The following is a 22,371-nucleotide window of genomic DNA, read 5'->3' on the forward strand; positions in this document are numbered from 1 at the left end:
CATTTTGGCTCGTAATCTACATCTAATCTTCTGGAATAGTTAGAAGTTATGAATATGCCCCTTAGTGAACGTTATAAAAATATGGCCAAGATAACCTAACAATTACTGTGGGCCAGGGTGGATTGATTTAAATCACGCCGATTTAAATCATGATTTAAATCACGATTTAAATCAAAAGATTTTTTTCTATTTAAATCGGATCGATTTAAATCATGATTTTAATCATGATTTAAATCACTGATTTAAATCAAAAGGTTTTTTTAATATAAATCACGATTAAAATGAGAAGTGAGAGCAGTGCGCATGTGCGCCCATAGTTACACGGACGAAACTAGGGGCAACGATCTAACGCCAGGGTGAGGGGGGGACCCCAAAGTAAGTAAAAATCTTTTTTGTTTTACTATATGGCAATAGGTAGGTGTTTAAAAGCAGCATGTCTTAATTGTATAAACTATTAATAGCCTCCACATTTTGTTCATACTGCCCCTTTAATTCCACACTTCTAGCTTGGTTTCACTTTTGGTTTAGTTTCTTTTTCCATTCAGTTGACATGCCCAAACTTGTTGGATAGTCAGCAGTACTTGGCTGTAGTAACAATCAAACTTCATAAGTGATCTGTGTGAGCCATGGCAGGTCGTAAGAGAGACCCTATTTGGGTTCATTTTGTTGAGATGCCAGCAGCAGATCTTGGAAAGAAAGGTGCAAGAGCAAAGTGCAAATACTGTCAAAAGGATATCCAAGGACTTGTTTGCCGTTTGAAATCACATTATGAAAACTGCAACCAGAAGGGAAATGAAGATGTTGATAGTGAAGTGTTTCTTTGGTCATCTTCATCACCGCACTTCTCATGATGTTGCCTCATTCACGCCACCAGGCCTTGCATCTCTTTGTTGCATCGTTTGCATTTTGCACGCATGCCTGCCTTACCGATAGGCGAAGGAGCTTCATTAAAATATTCCCAAACTGGGTCTCTTTTACGGCCTGCTGCCATTATAAGGAAAGAATGTAATAAACCTCAGATCGTACACACAAACAGATCCAGACTTGTCTGTCTGTGGCTATGCTGCAGTATTGTGCTCAAAGTTTCACTTTCATTTTTTTGTCTGCTTGCCCTTCCTCCTCAAAACACTTAGATTCACATTCTTCTTGTGTTGTGCAGATCTATTCCACTCCAAACAATCAGAAACATATTGTCTAACTTCTTGGACTTGGCACTGAAGGGGTTGATTCTGTATTCATAGGTTTGTAGAACAATAGGATTAAGGTCTTTTTCTCAACTCTGTTCATGTTGTAACATTTTTGCCATGAAGAAGAGGCTGGGACCTCTGCAGAGTCAAATTCAGTTTTGAGAACTGCGTAAGTAAAGCGAGCGTCTGTGATAATATAGGAGAGAAACTGCCCACTAATCCTACAGAAACCTCTGGAAGAGCATGGCATTGTGAATGTTACACATATACAGCCTTTATTCTACTGAGTTAAACAACTCAGCTTTATCTCATGATGGAAGAACCTTTGGATGGTAAAATATTTTTCTCAAAAAGCAGTTTATTGAAAAAAATCCAATTTAAATCAAAAAAATCCGATTTAAATCAAAAAAATCCGATTTTTTTGATTTTTTTTAAAAAACATTGATTTTTATCCACCCTGCTGTGGGCTGAATAAAATAAGGATGACATTTGCACTAGAAAAAAAAGTGTACTTTATTGTAACTTTAAGCAAACATGATAATCTAGTGCAGTATTCAGATCAGACCTCAGTTCTTGCCACATTTGGGATGTTTAGTCAGAGTTTGATAGGACTAGAAAACAAATTTAGTAAGACATCTAGCACACTGTATTTGCAGACATAAAACACAAAAGCACAGACTGTCAATCTGCATAATTCACTACTAGTTAGCATTTACTATCCTTGTAACTATAGTAAAAATGTGTTCATCTACACATACACACAATTTCATCTATTGACAGCAGTTTAATCTAATAACACGATTTAACACATACTCAATTGTAAAGTCAGCCATGAATTTAGAAAAAGGACCCTAAAATAATGTTTTTTGGAAAGCGATATCTAGCAAAGCGCAAAGATATGGGCAAACTTAGCACCATTTATACAATTCGCATTGAGTGCTCCCATACATAGTCACACTACTTTCATAGAAACCCAGGCACATATGGATTTACACCAAGTTACTGGTGAAAAGATGGGCTTTGCCTGAGAATCATTTGCTGTGGATAAGTAAATGCAAAAGTCAATACACTATTAATAGATATAAAGTTGAGCAATTGTTGCACCGGAAGATTGAATTTAAAATACAAGAGGTTTGGTACTTTACATAAAGAAAAATATTCCTTTGCTTGTGCATGGACATTACTACTGCATGCTCCTAGCATGAGAATTGATGATCTAGAGATTATATTAATGCTGGCAGTGACTTAAAGGAAGGCAGAAATTCAATAAACCGTACTAGCACAGCAGTTGGTAGCAGAACTGCCAGCACTAATAAAGACCTGAGTATTGTGGCAGGAGGCATAAGTACTTCTGTCCTGTCTGTAGTTTAGTGGGTCACACAGATGAGTCTGACTAGAGAATGTGGGATTAAGTTAGAAGCTGAGGTTGATACAGGATGAGGTGAAAGTAGTGAGGTCACTGATCTTCTGAAGACTCTTCTGCTGTACCCCCCTCATCATCGTCTGCCTGAGAAGATAAAAAAAAAAATGTTTAAAGTCTTGCTTTTCAGATTTTAGTTATGTTATGACCCATTTAGCATTTTAGAGAACAAAGCACAGTAAAGACCACAAGTTACCAAAGCCAGTTGTTGAAATGTACACCAGAAAAATTAAATCAATCATAGCAATTCCTTTTTGAACAAACAAAGGTTCACTTTAAATCAATAGATCTAAGAATAATAATAAGCTCCACAACTGGATGTGTTTATCTCACTGCAGGAACATTTTATTTAATCTAATAAATGTTCCGCTGCTGTGTACTGTGTAATGGCCGTGCCTGACTGTACAGGAACATGGTCTGATCATACCACATACTCAGTGTATATGATATAATAGTACATATATATTGTAGCGTGGCTAAAGGTTGTATAGTTGATGGGAGGTATGTATCCCATGTCGGGGCCCCACCTTAGCAACTGTACGGTATATACTCTTTGTCGCCATCGCTCTCATTCTTTAAGTCCTCATTGTTCACATCTGGCAGCTGTCAATTTTCCTCCAACACTTTTCCCTTCACTTTTTCCCCCATTATGTAGATAGGGGCAAAATTGTTTGGTGAATTGGAACGCGCGGGGTTAAAATTTCACCTCACAACATAGCCTATGACGCTCTCGGGGTCCAGACGTGTGACTGTGCAAAATTTTGTGGCTGTAGCTGCGACGGTGCAGATGCCAATCCCGGACATACACACATACATACATACACACATTCAGCTTTATATATTAGATATACCTGCATGTAATCTCCTGTATATAGTATATACCTGTGTGTCATCTCACCTATATATAGTATATATCTGTGTGTCATCTCCTCCTGTATATAGTATATACCTGTATGTCATCTCCTCCTATACATAGCATATACCTGTGTGTCATCTCTCCTGTATATAGTATATATCTGTGTGTCATCTCCTCCTGTATATAGTATATACCTGTGTGTCATCTCCCCTGTAAATAGTATATACCTGTGTCATCTCCTCCTGTATATAGTATATAGCTGTATGTCATCTCCTCCTGTATTAGCCCTCGTTCACACGTTATTTGGTCAGTATTTTTACCTCAGTATTTGTAAGCTAAAATGGCAGCCTGATAAATCCCCAGCCAACAGTAAGCCCACCCCCTGGCAGTATATATTAGCTCACACATACACATAATAGACAGGTCATGTGACTGACAGCTGCCAGATTCCTATATGGTACATTTGTTGCTCTTGTAGTTTGTCTGCTTATTAATCAGATTTTTATTTTTGAAGGATAATACCAGACTTGTGTGTGTTTTAGGGCGAGTTTCGTGTGTCAAGTTGTGTGTGTTGAGTTGCGTGTGGCGACATGCATGTAGGGACTTTTGTGAGATGAGTTTTGTGTGGCGACATGCGTGTAGCAACTTTTTGTGTGTCGAGTTGTATGTGACAGGTTAGTGTAGCAAGTTGTGTGCAGCAAGTTTTGCGCATGGCGAGTTTTATGTGTGGTGCCTTTTGAGTATGTGCAAGTTTTGTGTGAGGCAACTTTTGCATGTGTTGCAACTTTTGTGCATGTGGCAATTTTTCTGCGTGTGCAAGTTTTGCGTGTGGCGAGTTTTCCATGAGGTGAGTTTTGCACGTGTGGAGAGTTTTGCATGTGGAGAGTTTTGCGTGGCGACTTGTGTTTCTACTTTTATGTGGCGAGGTTGGTGTATGTGTGGTGAAATGTGCGGTGAGGGTGGTATATGTGTTCGAGCATGTGGTAGTGTGTGGCGCATTTTGTGTGTGTTCATATCCCCGTGGTGGTGTGGTGATTATCCCATGTCGGGGCCCCACCTTAGCAACTGTACAGTATATACTCTTTGGCGCCATCGCTCTCATTCTTTAAGTCCCCCTTGTTCACATCTGGCAGCTGTTAATTTGCCTCCAACACTTTTCCTTTCATTTTTTCCCCCATTATGTAGATAGGGGCAAAATTGTTTGGTGAATTGGAAAGCGTGGGGTTAAAATTTCACCTCACAACATAGCCTATGACGCTCTCGGGGTCCAGACGTGTGACTGTGCAAAATTTTGTGGCTGTAGCTGCGACGGTTCAGATGCCAATCCCGGACATACATACACACATACATACACACATTCAGCTTTATATATTAGATATATATACACACACATACACTGGGTGTGAGCGCAATCGCGATCTGCCCATGCCCATTAACTAGTTAATCGCCACTGTCAAACTGACAGCGGCATTTAACAAGTGCTGCCGGCCGGAAGTACGCGCATCGCTGCCCCGTCACATGATCGGGGGTCATCGGTGAGTTGTCATCATAACCAGAGGTCTCCTCGAGACCTCTATAGTTGTTGATTGCAGATTTAGACATTTTTCTAATTTTGGTTATAGACATTACCACAATGAATTTTAAACAAAACAATTCAGATGCAGTTGAAGTTCAAACTTTCAGCTTTCATTTGAGGGTATCCACATTAAAATTGGATGAAGGGTTTAGGAGTTTCAGCTCCTGAACATGTGCCACCCTGTTTTTAAAGGGACCAAAAGTAATTGGACAGATTAAATAATCTTAAATAAAATGTTCATTTTTAGTGCTTGGTTGAAAACCCTTTGTTGTCCATGAGTTCAAGACTTCAGGCAGTCATAGCCATCACCAGACACGGTTTCCTCCTTTTTGATGCTCTGCCAGGCCTTCACTGTGGTGGTTTTCAGTTGCTGTTTGTTTGTGGGCCTTTCTGTCTGAAGTTTAGTCTTTAACAAGTGAAATGCATGCTCAATTAGGTTGAGATCAGGTGACTGACTTGGCCATTCAAGAATATTCCACTTCTTTGCTTTAATAAACTCCTGGGTTGCTTTGGCTTTATGTTTTGGGTCATTGTACATCTGTAGTATGAAATTACAACCAATCAGGTTTGCTGTATTTGGCTGGATCTGAGCACACAGTATGGCTCTGAATACCTCAGAATTCATTCGGCTGCTTCTGTCCCGTGTCACATCATCAATAAACACTAGTGACCCAGTGCCACTGGCAGCCATGCATGCCCAAGCCATCACACTGCCTCAGTCGTGTTTTACAGATGATGTGGTATGCTTTGGATCATGAGCTGTACCACGCCTTTACCAGAATGATGGAAAGAGAAAAGTATGGCAGAGGTTGATCTTGGTTACATCTGTCCAAAGAATGTTCTTTCAGAACTGTGCTGGCTTTTTAGATGTTTTTTTTTAGCAAAGTCCAGTCTAGCCTTCCTATTCTTGATGCTTATGAGTGGCTTGCACCGTGCAGTGAACCCTCTGTATTTACTTTCATGCAGTCTTCTCTTTATGGTAGATTTGGATATTGATATGCCTACCTCCTAGAGAGTGTTGTTCACTTGGTTGGCTGTTGTGAAGGGGTTTCTCTTCACCATGGAGATTATTCTGCGATCATCCACTACTGTTGTCTTCCGTGGGCGCCCAGGTCTTTTTGCATTGATGAGTTCACCAGTGTTTCTTTCTTTCTCAGGATGTACTAAACTGTAGATTTTGCCACTCCTAATATTGTAGCAATTTCTCAGATGGGTTTTTTCTGTTTTCGCAGCTTAAAGATGGCTTGTTTCACCTGCATGGAGAGCTCCTTTGACCACATGTTTACTTCACAGCAAAACCTTCCAAATGCAAGCACCACACCTCAAATCAACTCCAGGCCTTTTATCTGCTTAATTGAGAATGACATAATGAAGGGATTGCCCACACCTGTCCATGAAATAGCCCTGGAGTCAATTGTACAATTACTTTTGGTCCCTTTAAAAACAGGGTCGCACATGTTAAGGAGCTGAAACTCCTAAACCCTTCATCCAATTGTAATGTGGATACCCTCAAATGAAAGTCTGAACTTCAGCTGCAGCTGAATTTTCTTTAAAATTCATTGTGGTAGTGTCTATAACCAAAATTAGAAAAGCATTAAGCTACTTACAGGTAGCAGCATTTTTCAGAGGCCCATGACAGCACTATGAGAGAGGGGATCCGCCCTTAAGGAACAGGAAACCTACAGATACAAAAAGGGCAGCTCCTCTCCCATGCATCAGTTGTATTTCAGAGCCTTGAGAGGACTACCGCGGTTAGTGGCATACACATATACATTATATACATTTTGAAAACGAAAATATTCTATTAAATTGTAGCTAGACACCATACGTGAGATCTACATAACACACTATATACAAATTAGGAAGTGCAACCCCCACGTGAATAGGGAGGGAACTAAGGGGGCTGTCATGGGCCTCCGAAAAATGCCGCTACCTGTAAGTAGCTTAATGCTTTATTCGGACTCCCATGACAGCACTACGAGAGATTTACAGAGATGTAAGCTACCTTAGGGAGGGACTATAGTCTGCAGCACCCTTAACCCGAAGGAGAGATCAGAGGAGGACCCCAAATCCAACCGATAGTGCTTAAAGAACGTGGAAGGGGATGACCAAGTGGCCGCCTTACATATTTGTTCCACCGATACTCCAGATCTTTCTGCCCAGGATGACGCCATGGCCCGGGTGGAATGTGCCTTTAGATTCTGCGGAGCTGGCCCCCCACACGCTGTATAAGCCATAGAGATAGTTTCCCTAATCCATCTAGCCAGTAAATATTTTGACACTCTACAACCTTTCTTTGGACCTTGGAAGGAAAGAAGCAGTGCCTCATCCTTCTTCCAACTATCGGTGACTGAAATATACTGTAGAAGAGATCTCTTAACGTCTAACGTATGAAGCTCCTACTCTTTAGGATTAGATGGATTAGTAACAAAAGATGGTAAAACTATCTCCTGTGACCTATGAAACCGTGTTGCTACCTTTGGCAGATATGCTGGGTCTGGTCTAAGGACTACCCTGTCAGACAGGAACTCTGTATATGGGGGAAGCCTGGAAAGTGCCTGGATATCCCCTATCCTGCGAGCTGAGGTTATGGCGATCAAGAAGGCTATGGCGATCAAGAAGGCTGTCTTAAGTGTCAACATTTTAATCGAGGCCTCTTGTAGAGGTTCAAATGGGGGTTTTGTTAGTGAGGATAGAACTAAATTTAAATCCCACGGAACCGATCGGTCTTTATACACTGGTCTAGTTCTACAGACTGCCTTCATAAACCTCGCTATCCAATAGTTGTTAGCTATATTACAGGAAAACAGGGCACCCAGAGCTGAGACCTGTACTCTAAGGGTACTAGTAGAGAGTTTTAGCTCAAACCCCTTCTGTAGAAACTCTAAGATTTGTTGTATCGGCACCCCTTCTTGGATATTAAACTTTGAAACGGTCAAGAACTTCCACCAAGTCCTAGAGTAGATTTTTGTAGTTATTTGTTTCCTACTCTTTAGGAGCGTTTCTACCAAGTTCGGAGAGAAGCCTATATCTACTAACAGTGACCGTTCAAACTCCACGCCGTTAAATGGAGCGCTGCCACTTGTGGATGGGAGATTGGTCCCTGAGAAAGTAAATTCGGGATCTCTGGCAGTACCCAGGGATCCGATACAGACATTGTCCTGAGCCAGGCAAATCAGGTTCTTCTGGGCCAAAAGGGGGCGATAAGAATGACTTTTGCCCGATCTTCTCTGATTTTCCTCACCACTAGAGGTATCAGATTCAGTGGTGGGAAGGCATAAGCCAGTGGAAAGTCCCATTTTATTAGAAATGCGTCCACCGCCAGGGGATTCTCTCTGGGATTCAGAGAGCAAAAAAGTTTTACTTTTCTGTTGCCTCTGGTGGCGAACAGATCCACCACTGGTTGACCCCATCTGTGGATGACACAGTTGAAAATGTCTTCGTTGAGAGACCACTCTCCTTGTCTCAACATGTTTCGACTTAGGAAATTTGCTGTTATATTTTCCTTTCCTTTGATGTGGAGAGCTGTCAAAGATTGAAAATTGAGCTCTGCCACCTGGAACAAGCGATCCGTGATCTGCATTAATCTCTCGAAACGTGTTCCCCCTTGCCGGTTTATGTAGGCGACTGCCACTCTGTTGTCCGACAGAATTCTGACGTGCTGGCCCTGCAGATATATGAGGAATTTTTTAACAGCCAATTCAATTGCCAACAACTCCCTTTGATTGGATGAGAATATTGTGAAGGGTTCCCATTGTCCCTGGACCACCATGTCCCTCATATAGGCTCCCCACCCCGAAGAGCTGGCATCTGTGGTTATCACCTGGGTGACATTTACTATCCAGGGCACCCCTGCTGATAAATTCTGTTTGTCTAACCACCACCTAAGGGAATTTAGTGTTATTGGCCCAAACGTTAATTTCCCATTTAACACGCCATTTAAGGCTCTGTCATGGAATAAAACTTTTTGCAGGGATCTGGTGTGGAACTGAGCCCACTTAACAGCTGGGATGCAAGATGTGAGTGACCCAAGTAGGGACATTGCTTGCCTAAGTGTCATGGAGGGTGTTTTAATTGCTTTTAACACAACTCTGAATTAGCTCTATTTTTTCTATAGGGAGAAGACACTGCTGTGTTACTGAATTCAATATTAACCCAAGGAATTTTTGCATATTTAGAGGCTGTAACTTAGATTTTTCGAAGTTTATGATCCAACCCAGATGTTCTAGTTTAGCTTTAGTAATCTCCCATTGTGACAGACAGTGATCTACTGAGTTCCCGACAATGAGGAAATCGTCTAAGTAGGGGATAAGGACATGTGATTCCCTTAAATGCGCCATGACTTCCGCGATTATTTTAGTGAACACTCTAGGAGCAGAAGTTATCCCGAAGGGGAGTGCCCTGAACTGAAAATGTTGAATCCTTCCCTCCATTAGCAGTGCTACCCTCAGGTATTTTTGAAAATCAGCATGAATGGGTACATGATAGTAGGCATCTTTCAAATCCACTACTACCATAAAACAGTTTTCAAAGAGCATTTTTATTGTCGAATTGATGGACTCCATTTTGAAAGTATGCTTTACCAAAAACTTATTGAGACCCTTAAGATTAATAATGGTTCTAGAAGTGTTATCTGGTTGTGGGATTAGGAAAAGGGGAGAGTAAAACCCTTTCCCTGCCTGGAAATACGGTACTTCCACCAAAACATTTTTAGAACAAAGAGTCCTCACTTCCTCTTCCAAGGCAATTTGTTCAGTGGGAGATGCTGATGCATGGGAGAGGAGCCGCCCTTTTTGTATCTGTAGGTTTCCTGTTCCTTAAGGGCGGATCCCCTCTCTCGTAGTGCTGTCATGGGAGTCCGAATAAAATGTTCTCTGTCCAAATATATATATATATATATATATATATATATATATATATATATATATATATATATATATATATATATATATATATATATATATATATATATATTCGCCGCGTTCAGAATCGCCCGATCAATGAAAAAAAAAAAAAAAAAAGAAAAGAGGATTACCCTGATCGCTAAACAGCGTAGCGAGAAAATAAAACCAAACGTTTTTTGGTCGCCGCGACATTGCATTGAAATGCAATAACGGGCGATCAAAATAACGTATCTGCACAAAAATGGTATCATTAAAAAAGTCAGCTTGGCCTGCAAAAAATAATCCCTCAGGCAACCAGAGATCACGAAAAATGGAGACACTACGGGTATTGGAAAATTGCACAATTTTTTTTTTTTTTAACCAAACTTTGGAATTCTTTTTTCACCACTTAGACACCAAATATGTCTAGGTTCTCTTTTATCTATGAACTCGTAATGACCTGGAGAATCATAACGGCAGGTCAGTTTTAGCATTTAGTGAACCTAGCAAAAAAGCCAAACCCCCCCCCCCCCAAAAAAAAAGTGTGGGATTGCACTTTTTTTGCAATTTCATCGCACTTGGAATTTTTTTACCCATTTTTCTGATACACGAGACATGGTAAACCCAATGGTGTGGTTCAAAAGTACAACTCGTCCTGCAAAAAACAAGCCCTCACCTGGCCATATTGACGTAAAAATAAAAAAAGTTATGGCTCTGGAAAGAAGGGGAGGGAAAAACAAAACAAAAATCTCCAGGGGTTAAACAACCACAAGTTAGATTTAATCAACCAAGGTATCATTTTAATCAGTACAACAGCGCTAACCTTCAGGTTTTAAATGAAAAAGGGAAGCAGCAAATTGGTGAGAAAATTAAAAAGTGCCGTCAATCCTGCACACAGCAATGTGCCAGCACGGTCTTCACAGTGCTCGCTCTGTTGTCGGCTTATAAATTGTAATAAGCCACCCACAGAGCAGTGTCACTATACCCAGCAGTGCAGGAGACTAATCCTGCCTCTGGTCTCTGCTGGATATAGTGACACTGCCATGTTGCCAGCTTACTACTATTCTAGGAACAGAGACGTGCATAGACGAGACAACCCCTGAAATGAGCATTACTGATTTGACTTCATTTCAGGGAGGGGGCATGGGCTATGACAGTGACCACAGCCTCTGCCGGCTGATGACACCGAGTAGCTCAACACACACTGTGATTCTCAAATGAATAGTCATCAGACTGGAAATAGAAAAAAAAAATACATTAGGTGTTAGTGTAGTTAGGGAATGGTTGGAAATTTTTAAACCAAGTATATTAGAAAATATCTAATATAGTGCAGGTTGGGACCTGTTCGAAGTCTCTATAGACTGCACCTGTGCAGTGTGGCTGACTCAAAGACAAATCCAGCGGTGACAGGGAGGAGGATGAAGATGGAGGAGAGCAGCGCCGGAGATCGTGGTATGTATAGGCGCTGACTGCATATTGCAGTCTCCGGCACCAGGAGGACATACCAACCGCAATCTCCATCGAGGCTGGAGGAGGAGTGTGACGCCAAAGTCAGCTCCTGAGCATAGCGCAATCTTGGCACCATTTTGTTGAAGACAAATTTGCAGCGTCTTCAACAAAATGGCACCAATAACAGTATTAACACATGAGGACTCAAATAACGCAGACGATGCGCTGCAGGGTATGGGGGGGAAAGGCAAGAAGTAGTGTTTTGTATGTATCTATGGATGGCTGAATCAACAGCAGCGCAGGCAAGATGGGGAGCCAGGATGGAGAAGCATAGACCATGAAGTGGGAGCATATTCCAGGATAGTAGAGGAGAATGGGGAAGCATATTCCAGGATGGTGGACCAGGATGGGTTGCATATACTAGGATGGAAGAGCGTATTCCAGGATGGAGGACTAGAATAGGGGTGCGTACTCCAGGACGGGGGAGAGTATCAGGATGGATGAGCAGGATGGGGGAAGAATTCTGCTTCAGTCATGGGGACAGGGGCGGCGCTGGTCAGTCATCGCTCCGAGAACACAGAGCAGCTGCTGTAACAGTGCCCCTGACCGACCGCTACTCCCTTTGTAGAGCCAGTGTCAGGGCCAGGAGCACAGGTACATCGGCCATTCTGCATACTCAAGAGCACCACCCCCGCCACCATGACTGAAACCAAATGCTGGTGGGGAGAATAAAGTCTATTTTCTCCTAGCTGCATTCAGCTGCGTGCAGGCCCATGCTGCCATTAACTTGCAAATTAACCACATATTGGCAGGTTACGGTAATAGTGTTACTTCTGACGACAAGATCCCTTTAATTTTGTAGTACAATACTTCAATGAAATGGCACCGGAGTCCGTGCATGCGCATACCAGTCTATCTGGCGAATTTTTATTTTTTTTAAGACACTGTCTGCCAAATCCTCTGATGATGCTGTAGTACAATACTTGTACAATATAGCTCACTGATATAAGATAATGAGGGGGCCCTGGCTTCACTTGATGCAGCGAAGGCTTTTGATTCTGTAGAGTGGCCCTTCTTGTCTGCATGTCTCCAGAAATTCACATTTGGCCCTAAATTCACCAATTGGGTCCACATGTTGTATACAACCCCTACAACTCAATTACTAATCAACATTTCATCCGATCCCTTCCCCCTTGGAAGGGGGATGAGGTAGGGCTGCCCTTTATCCCCTGCCTCATTTGCTTTAGCCATAGAAGCTTTAGCAGTAAGAATACGCTCCACATCAACAATTGTGGGCATTACCATAGCAGATCAAACTGATACTATTGGTCTACACGTGGACAATATGGTAATATTTATGGACAAGGTTGAAGAAATTTTACCACAGGTCATATAAACAATAGACACATTTAGGAAATATTCCGGACTCTACAGAAATTGGGGTAAGTCAGCACTAATGCCTCTCCAACATTCATCAGGTGTCCATTTGAAGAAGCTATCCCTACTCCAGACTATGTCTCAATGTAAATACCTGGGCATTTTTTATACAGAGATAGCAAAAATGAGTTCCCATCTAACATCTCCCCCCTGCTTGACCACGCTAAACTTAAATTCACACAATGGAGCAAATTACAACTTTCATTGGAAGAATACATCTAGTTAAAATGATTCTACTCCCTAAATTTAGGTATATTTCAACATAGGGGGTACCCTACCCAAGTCTCTTTTCAACTCAACTCATTAATCACTGGAATTATCTGGGGAAACTCTAGGCCTAAACGTAAATTGTCAATTCTACAAAGGACAAAAAAAGCAAGGCAGGGTAGCGCTATCAGACTTCTTTTTATACTACCTAGTGGGACAGCTTAGGGCAATTGACTCATGGATGCCAGATACTGGTACTCCTCTGCCTAAACCACTTTGTGTGCAATGTGAGAAATACATGCAGCTAAACGCTCCAGTCCCAAGTACCGGCGGCAGTGCCAGGTATTGATGCACGGGTTTCTCGCATTGCACACGCAAGTGTGACCCTGGCCTAACTCAGAGAATCACTTAGCACAAGCAGCAGGGACAAAGTGTTCAGTTTTTCTGTCTACAGAAATCCCAATAAACATTCCTAGGATGTTACCCATCCTTAAGCTTGCCCACACAATCTGGAGACAAGCTAAAAAATCGTAGTTACTTACCGATAACGGTATTTCTCTGATCCCATGATGGCACCACGGAGAGAGGGGTCCGCCCCAGGGACAGGAAACCTACAGGTGAAAAAGGGCGTACCTCTCTCCCACATCAGTTGGTTTACAGAGCCTTTATACAGAACTTCAGCTGCAACTCAACATTTGCACAAATTAAAATTTAACCAATTCAACTTAACAGAGGCACCGTGACTAAGCTAATGACTAATACATTATAGTGTGCACACCTGTGTGTGAAAAGGGAGGGAATATACGGGTGCCATCATGGGATCAGAGAAATACCGTTATCGGTAAGTAACTACGATTTTCTCTATCCCCCATGATGGCACCACGGAGAGATTTGCATAGATTGTAACTCTTAGAGAGGGACCACTGCCTCTAGAACCCTTCACCCAAAGGTGAGATCTGAGGAGGTCAAGTCTAAGCGGTAATGTTTGAAAAATGTAGATTGGGAAGACCAAGTGGCAGCTCTACATATCTGTTGTATTGATGCGCCAGCTCTCTCCGCCCAGGATAATGCCACTGCTCTGGTTGAATGGGCTTTTATATTCTCCGGAATGGTTGCCCCACAGGATGAGTAGGATAGAGTGATGGCGTCTCTTATCCACCTCGCCAAGGTGGCTTTCGATGCTTTCTGTCCCTTCCGTGGACCCTGGAAGCAGACAAACAGAGCCCTATCCTTCCTGCACTCCCTAGTGGCTGACAGATATTGGACCAGACACCTTTTTACATCTAGGGTATGCACTGTTTTTTCCCCCTCATTTTTGGGGCTGGGACAAAAGGAGGGCAAAGAGATCTCTTGGGTTCTATGAAATTGTGACGACATTTTAGGGAGGTAAGCCGGGTCAGTCTTAAGAATGACTATCTTCGAGAATCTGAGTAAAGGGTGGGCATGCAGACAGCGCTTGTATATCGCTAACGCGACGGGTCGAGGTTAAGGCTACCAGGAGTGTGGTTTTTAAGAGATAAAATTTTTAAAGGAGCGTCTGCCAGGGGCTCGAAGGGAGGTTTGGTTAGAGCATTTAGAACAAGGTTTAGATCCCAGGGAGAAGAAGTATGGAGGGGAATAGGCCCGGACCTACTTGAAGCTCTAATGAACCTCATGATCCAGCGATTTCTGGCTAGATCATGGTTATACAAAGCCCCCAAGGCTGCTACTTGAACCTTTAGAGTGTTTGTAGCTAGACCTTTTTCCAGTCACTTCTGCAGGAACTCAAGGATTTTCTGTATTGGGATTTCCCCTGTTGGGTCTGCGCCGGATACTGACATGAATTTTTTCCACACTTTCCCATATATTTTGGTGGTTACAAGTTTCCTACTCTGTAATAGAGTGGATACTAGATTGGGGGAGAAACCCTTATCGCTTAGTAGCTTCCTTTCAAAAGCCAAGCTGTCATGTGTAGACTCTTTACATTGGGATGGAAAACTGGTCCCTGAGATAACAGGTTCGGAGTGTCTGGTAGGACCCAAGGGCTTGATATGGACATTTTTCTTAGCCACGAAAACCATATTCTGCGGGGCCAGAATGGAGCTATTACTATCACTGTTGCTCCGTCCTCCCGAATCTTCCTCAGCACTAAGGGAATGAGGGATATCGGAGGGAACGCGTAAGCGAGACTATAGTTCCAGGGAATTGTGAAGGAGTCTAGCACTACTGGGCCCCCCCGGGGATCAATTGAGCAGAATGTGTCTACTTTCTGGTTTTGACTGTTAGCAAACAGGTCTATTTCTGGATGTCCCCAACGTTTTATGATCTGGTTGAACACTGATTGTATTAGCTCACACTCCCCTTGTTTTAAGCATGTCCTGCTCAAGAAATCTGCAGTTCGGTTTTCTCAACCTTTTATGTGGAGAGCTGTCAGGGATTTTAGATTGTGTTCTGCTATGTGGAATATGGATTGGGTTACCCCCATTAATGCTGACCTGGTGCCCCCCTGGTGGTTTAGGTATGCTACCACTACCTGGTTGTCCGAAAAGATTTTTACGTGATGGGAGTAAATGAGCTTTAGAAAGTGCGTTAGGGCCAGTTTTACCGCTAACAGTTCTTTCATGTTTGAAGAGGCTAGCTGTTGATTTTGGCTCCAATTCCCCTGTGTCACTTGATCGTCTATGTGTGCTCCCCACCCCCAGGGGCTTGCATCCGTCGTTAGGATTTTTTCCGTCGGTAGTGCCCAAGGAACCCCTTTGGTTAAATTCACTGGGTCTGCCCACCATAGTAGGGAGTGTATCGTGTTTGATGAGATACTTAATCGCCCGTCTAAATTTCCACGCAGAGACATGCTTGAATCTAATGTTTCCCATTGCAGGTCCCGGGTGTGACATTGTGCCCACTGTACTGCCGGGATACAGGCGGTCATAAATCCCAACAGGGACATCGCTATTCTTAGAGTAGTGACCGGGGATGTTGTCATCTGTAACACTATCTGTGTCATTTTTTGGATCTTCCCCTGTGGAATATAGCATTTCTGCGTGGTCGAGTCTAGGACTATCCCCAAGTACTCCTGTACCTGGGTTGGCACTATTCTGGATTTGGGCATGTTCAGTAGCCAACCTAGACTCGTCAGTGAAGCTATGACCATCTCCAACTGTTTGCAATGTTGGGATGAAGTTCCTGCCACCAGGAGATCGTCCAGATAGGGAACTATTAGGACATTCTGTTCCCGTATGTGGGCCATTACCTCTGACATTTTTGTGAATACCCGTGGTGCGATGGCTAACCCGAAGGGGAGAGCCCTGAATTGGTAGTGTTTCACTTCCCCCTGGATAGTCACTGCCAGTCTGAGGTATTTTTGATGGTTGTTGTGGATAGGCACATGGTAATACACGTCTCGTAAATCTAGAACAGTCATGAAGCACAAGGGAAAGAGCATCTTTACACAAGATTTTATTGTCTCCATTTTGAAATGTTGAATCTCGAGGAAATTGTTTAATCTTTTGAGATTTATGATCGTCCTGTGCGATCCGTCCGGTTTCCTGCGAAGGAAGAGGGGAGAGTAGAAGCCCATACCTTTCTCCTGGTAGGGGACACTCCCTTCTGAATTAAGTTCAAAATCTCTTCCTGAAGAGCTGACTGTTCGTGTGATTGTCTGAGGTGTTATCATGAAGGAATTGCCGGGAGGGGTGTGGAATTTCAGTTTGAGACCTTCTCTTAAGGTACCGTTACACTAAACGACTTACCAACGATCACGACCAGCGATGCGATCGTTGGTAAGTCGTTGTGTGGTCGCTGGGGAGCGGTCACACAGACAGCTCTCCAGCGACCAACGACCAGGGGAACGACTTCGGCATCGTTGAAACTGTCTTCAACGATGCCGAAGTCCCCCTGCAGCACCCGGGTAACCAGGGTAAACATCGGGTTGCTAAGTGCAGGGCCGCGCTTAGTAACCCGATATTTACCCTGGTTACCATTGTAAAAGTAAAAAAAAAAAAAAAAACACTACATACTCACCTTCTGATGTCTGTCACGTCCCCCACCGGCGGCTTCCCTGCACTGAATGTGTCAGCGCCGGCCGTAAAGCAGAGCACAGCGGTGACGTCACCGCTTTTTTTTATCCCCGGCTTTGTCTAAGATGTCATCTAATGTTGACCCAAATAAGAACTCGCCTTCACATGGTATTGAGCATAATTTGGTTTTTGTTTGCAAATCCCCTGGCCAGCATTTTAGCCACAGGGCACGTCTTGCGGCGTTTGAGAAGGAGGCTGACCAGTCTGGCTGAATCTACTGATGCGTCGGCCAAAAAGGCTGCCGCACCTTTCATAACAGACACTGACTTTTGAATTGTCTCTCTTGAGACCTTTTCTTTTAATTGGGAATCTAAGTGCTCGAGCCATACCATTAAAGCGCGGGCAGTACAAGTGGCCGCAATGGCCGGTTTTAATCCACCTCCTGCTGCTTCCCAGGAGTTTAGAAAGTTTTGGCTTTTTTGTCCATCGGGTCCTTTAAAGGTACCCATGTCTTTGAATGGCAGGGCGAATTTTTTAGAGGCCTTTGCTATGGCCACATCTAACTTTGGCGCCTTACTCCGTGATGAGCAGGCTGGGTCGTCGAAGGGGTATTTCCTCTTGGGGGTTAAGAGAACTTTTTTGTCTGGTTTCTTCCATTCTCTTTTAATTAGGGAGTGAATCTTTTCATTTATTGGGAACGCTCTCCTTTTCTTTTGTTCCAGACCACTGAACATTATATCCTGCGCCGTTTTTTTAGGGCGTTCGTCTACCAGACCCATTGTTGCCCTGACGGCTTTCACGAGGGCGTCGGTCTCTTCGATAGGGACGCAACTGCATCCCCCTTCTGAAGATAGCGAAGAGGACTCGGAGGCTGATGAATCACTAGAATCGGATATTTCACTCTCTGACTCCTCCATACTGGATTCAGGGCGTTTTTTCTTTGAGGTCTTAACGCCCTTAAGGGCACTCTCCACCTGGCTCCTTATTAGTGACTTTAGGTTTGAGGCAAACGCCGGGCATTCTTCCCGAATTGTTTTTTCTATGCAATTGCTGCATAGCTTTTTCTCCCATGAGGAAGGTAACTCTTCCGGGCATATAGCACACACTCTGTGCTTTGATTTGGTTACACATTTCTTTCCCTAGAAGAAAAGAGTATCTCTGTATTAAACTCAGGACTTTCACGTAGATCACTCACCCTCCTGTGGACAAGAGATACCGTCTCGGGCCTGGGGACTATATCCACTGCTGGATTCGTCACAGGTCGCGTGGTTTTCGCAGAAGCTCGGCTGCGTTGTGACCCTGAGCGTCCACTGCTGCTGCGCTGCTGAGAGGAAGTGTTTCCCTTGCGCTGATGCTGTGTCCGCTGTACCTGCGCTTGCTCAGGAGATAACTGTATAATCTCCTGCGCATCCTGCTGCTCCTGGTCGCTCATAGTGGCCTCCGCACTGTGATTAGTGCAAAGGAGGTTTGAATTGTCCACATTTTCCCGCCTGGAGGCGCTCCCTTTATGCTTTGCGCCGCCGACGGAAGTGATGATCTGCGCATGCGCACTGCTCGTTCTCATAAGGGAGAATATAAGCGGGGACGCGCGCCCCTCAGCGTTCTGCCTGCCGGCGCCCGCCCGCACACATGCTCGCCCTGGCAGCGATGGCGCCGGCGTTTCAGCGGTCCCACGTGTCCGGCGTCTCTCCGCCCAGGACTCCACATACCGGCATCTCGCCTGGGACCCCATGGGACGGTAGCCGCCGTTACCGCTGTGCAGCGGTACGGAGGCTCTCGGTGACTGCCGCCACCTGCCTTCTTCCTCTTTTTTTTTCTTTTTCTCTCTGGGGAAGGCAGACTTAATCCTCTTCACTGCCTCCCCCTCCTCACTCACCCTCCAGGTCCGCCGAGCCCAGCGGTGGTGCTTCAGGGAAGGAAAAAAGGGGGAGAGAAAAACCGCTCGACCCAGCCGTGACAGGGCGCCCCCTGCCAGGAACCGAACAGGATCAGCCCCTGGTTTCCACGAAGGATCTTCAGGTACGTGCTGTAGGTTCCCCGTCAGGGACAGGAAACCAACTGATGTGGGAGAGAGGTACGCCCTTTTTCACCTGTAGGTTTCCTGTCCCTGGGGGCGGACCCCTCTCCATGGTGCCATCATGGGGGATAGAGAAAAGTAGTTGATTTCACTGAGATTGTGGCAGAAATGCCACTCTGGCACAACACATACTTCAAATCTCTACAAGAACATCCCTCCTCTTACTTTCAATACATTTCTGGAGATCCAGAAAGCAAAGACTTATATAATCAAAATATACTAATGTATTTGGACTGCGTACTGAGTCTGTATATGTTCTAAAGAGCTCAATTCTTCAGATACCTACAACTTAGGTCAGCAATCAAATCCTGTATAGGTACAGGCACACATCTTTTTTTTTTTTCTCAGACAAATTTTTTTATTAAGAATATCACAGTATTCATAGTACAATAATACTTTCATTTTAGATTTTAACTGTAACAAACCCCAACATCACCAACTTATCCCCCCACCCCCTCCCATTTAGACAGCTCACACTCTTTCATTAACATATCCTCCAAAGATGCATATTAGCCATTATCCCCAACCGTAACCGCATAGACAATACTTCCTCCAGATCTAGGCTGGTCATGATCCTCGAAGCTTTTCCCCTTTCTAGTTCATTTCCAGCCAAGGAGTCCACAATTTGTCAAACACCCCCATTTTCCCCCTTTTCTTGTAAACCCCTTTTTCTAGAGCAAGACCATGCTTCACATATTTAAGGTATTCTCCCTCTTGAAGGCGAACCGGTTCCTCTTTTATCCAATTCCTCACTATTACTTTTAGAGCCATATATATTAATCTAGCGATTGTTATTTTCAGGGAGATATCCACTTTAATTTCCTTTACATAACCCAGCAAACAAACCACCGGTTCTCTTGGTACCACACATCTATAAGATCCTTCCACACGACTCAAAACCACCAACCAAAAAACAGCCAATCTTGGACACGTTCACATCATGTGAAATATTTCTGCATTTTCATTCTTACACCTCGGGCATTCAGAGTTAGCTTGCAACCCTGCCTTATACAAAACATCCGGAGACTTATACACTATTTAAAATATAGAGCTGAGACAACCTATACGGTTCACTCAGTGACAATTTTGGTATCCATTCCAGCACAGATTCCCACGTTTCATCCGCCTTGACCATCTGCGTCAACATACACTTCCACCTCCTCATAACGCACTCCCGCAGGAACCAATACTGACACTCCCTTTGAATACGTAGAGAAAGTAGAGTGGTACGTTTACTGTATCCAGCGCCTACATAACACATCAACCCTATCACGCACCAAGTGTGTCTCCAGCAGACATATCATAGAGACCCTTTGATCTTGAGCATACTGTAAGCTCGCCGCCCGTCTGGTCTTATCCGCTAGGCCTCATACATTCCAACTCAATATTTTCATACGGTCCCCCATCATGCCACTCATTCTTCAAAATATCCTCACTCCCAAATGCAAGCTGTCTAAACCCCCCTGCCGCCCTTTCAAATCCCAGCTCCCAACCCTAACCTCCCCACAACTATAACTTCTTCCTCTCATCAAGAGCGGGGCTCCTCTGTCCATTGCAAACACTCTTCCTTAGTTTACCCTCTCCTCCCGCCACCATAAAAAAAACAGAATTCTTAACAATTACATAACAAAGTAAAGAAATTACAAAACATAATTGCAGTACACCGTTTAAGCCCTTCTTCTCCCTCCATATTAACTATTACTGCACCAATCAATCAAAATGGCCAAGCTCAACACCTCAAAAGTTGAAAATAACCCAATTATTGAGCAGGTATATTATATACATAGTTCTCCTCCTCCAGAGACAAGGGAATAACACGTATCTGGGTCTCCACTGATTCTCAGTCTCCTTTAGCTTTTAATTTCTTAGCATTAATGTCAATCCACTGGGTAGCGTCCTCTGGGTGAGTATAATATAACCTCTTTCTCATCTTTCAGGATACATTGGGTGCTTATCTACAGCATTCCAGAATGCTGTAAATAAGCCTCTGATGCTGGTGGGCTTAGCTCATCGTTGATTTTGGGATCGTTGATTTTGGGGTTGACAGGTTCCCTTTAAATCACAGGACCACAAGATTATATCTCCACTCCATACACCTATCTACTATCAGCAATCATGGGCTCTACGCCTTTGGCAGTTAAGGGAAAATGGCAGCTCTTGATTCCTAACATTCAGGAGGAGGACTGGGAGGAGATGCCAAGGTCCTCAATCAAGATTTCCCCATCAGCTAACAAAATGACACAATTATATGTAATCCATCAAGCATATCTTACACCAGCTAAATTAGTAAAAATGGGTCATTCTCAGACCTCGGAATGCCCGAGGTGTCATGAGTTGGAGGCCGACTTCATATATATGATGTGGAGGTGTACAGTAATACATTCTGGCAGGAGGTTACCACCTTCTTGTCATCCCTAACAGCAATACCAATTCCCCTGGATCCATTAGTGTGCCTGTTTGGTGTTGTGGAAGATGATAATTGGGACCATTATATTAAAATATTTCTCCGAGAGACGCTATTTTTGGCCAGGAAATTTATTGCGCCGAAATGGATGGGTAGTTTACAGTCAACACAGATCCTGGGTAGAACTTGTTAATTCAGTGATTCCATACAAAAACACAGTCTATCAAAATAGAGGGTGCCCTGGGAAATTCTATAAAATATGGGACTTCTGGAACTCAACACCCATCACTATCTAACAAGTGCCTAAGAATACTGACGTGGAGGGGGGTTGTGCCCAAGCCACATTTACAGGTGCGTCGGGTTTTCCAGCAGAAAAGTTATTCTTTAGTTATTGTTATGTAAATGGTTATTGGATATCGATCTCCAAGTTTCGAGGTCGAAATTATATGCGATCCCGTAAATATATGAGATAAGTTAGAATGAGTGGTTATATATTTCACATACATCTAACCACAGTATAACATTGCTGGACGGTTAATGATCAGACATGGGAATTAACACGTAGTAATTTATACATTGATGCTTCTAATTTTGTAAACCACTGTAATAAAGTATACTCCTGTTAATGGACATGGGAAATGTGTTTGTACCGCATTTTTCACGCCATTAAACGCACTTTTTTCCTCCAAATTTGGGAGGCAAGGGTGGGTGTGTCTTATGGTTGGAATGTAGCATGTGGGGAGGGGGCAGCGGCGGAGTGGGATCACAAGAGGCAGGAAAATGTCCCCGCTGCAGGAATCCGGTCCTGATACTTAGGGTGAAGGAATATTCATTAGCCGCTTCCCTGCCCACCTGTCATCGCAGAGCAGTGAGCAGCAAA

At 43.6% G+C, this 22,371-nt stretch overlaps 1 protein-coding gene across 4 annotated transcripts in view; it reads right to left on the reverse strand.

The window, feature by feature from the left end:
• Nucleotides 1-1,675: 1,675 nt before the first annotated feature.
• The window catches only part of HMGA1 (high mobility group AT-hook 1), a 161,136-nt gene continuing 140,440 nt past the window's right edge, over nucleotides 1,676-22,371 (reverse strand). For all 4 annotated transcript variants that reach the window (XM_077295491.1, XM_077295490.1, XM_077295488.1 and 1 more), the window contains one exon: nucleotides 1,676-2,694. In XM_077295491.1, coding sequence (XP_077151606.1) covers nucleotides 2,644-2,694 — 51 coding nt within the window. In that variant the 3' untranslated portion in view covers nucleotides 1,676-2,643. The remainder of the gene's footprint in view (nucleotides 2,695-22,371) is intronic.

Source organism: Ranitomeya variabilis, chromosome 3, assembly GCF_051348905.1.
Source record: "Ranitomeya variabilis isolate aRanVar5 chromosome 3, aRanVar5.hap1, whole genome shotgun sequence".
Taxonomy (NCBI): domain Eukaryota; kingdom Metazoa; phylum Chordata; class Amphibia; order Anura; family Dendrobatidae; genus Ranitomeya; species Ranitomeya variabilis.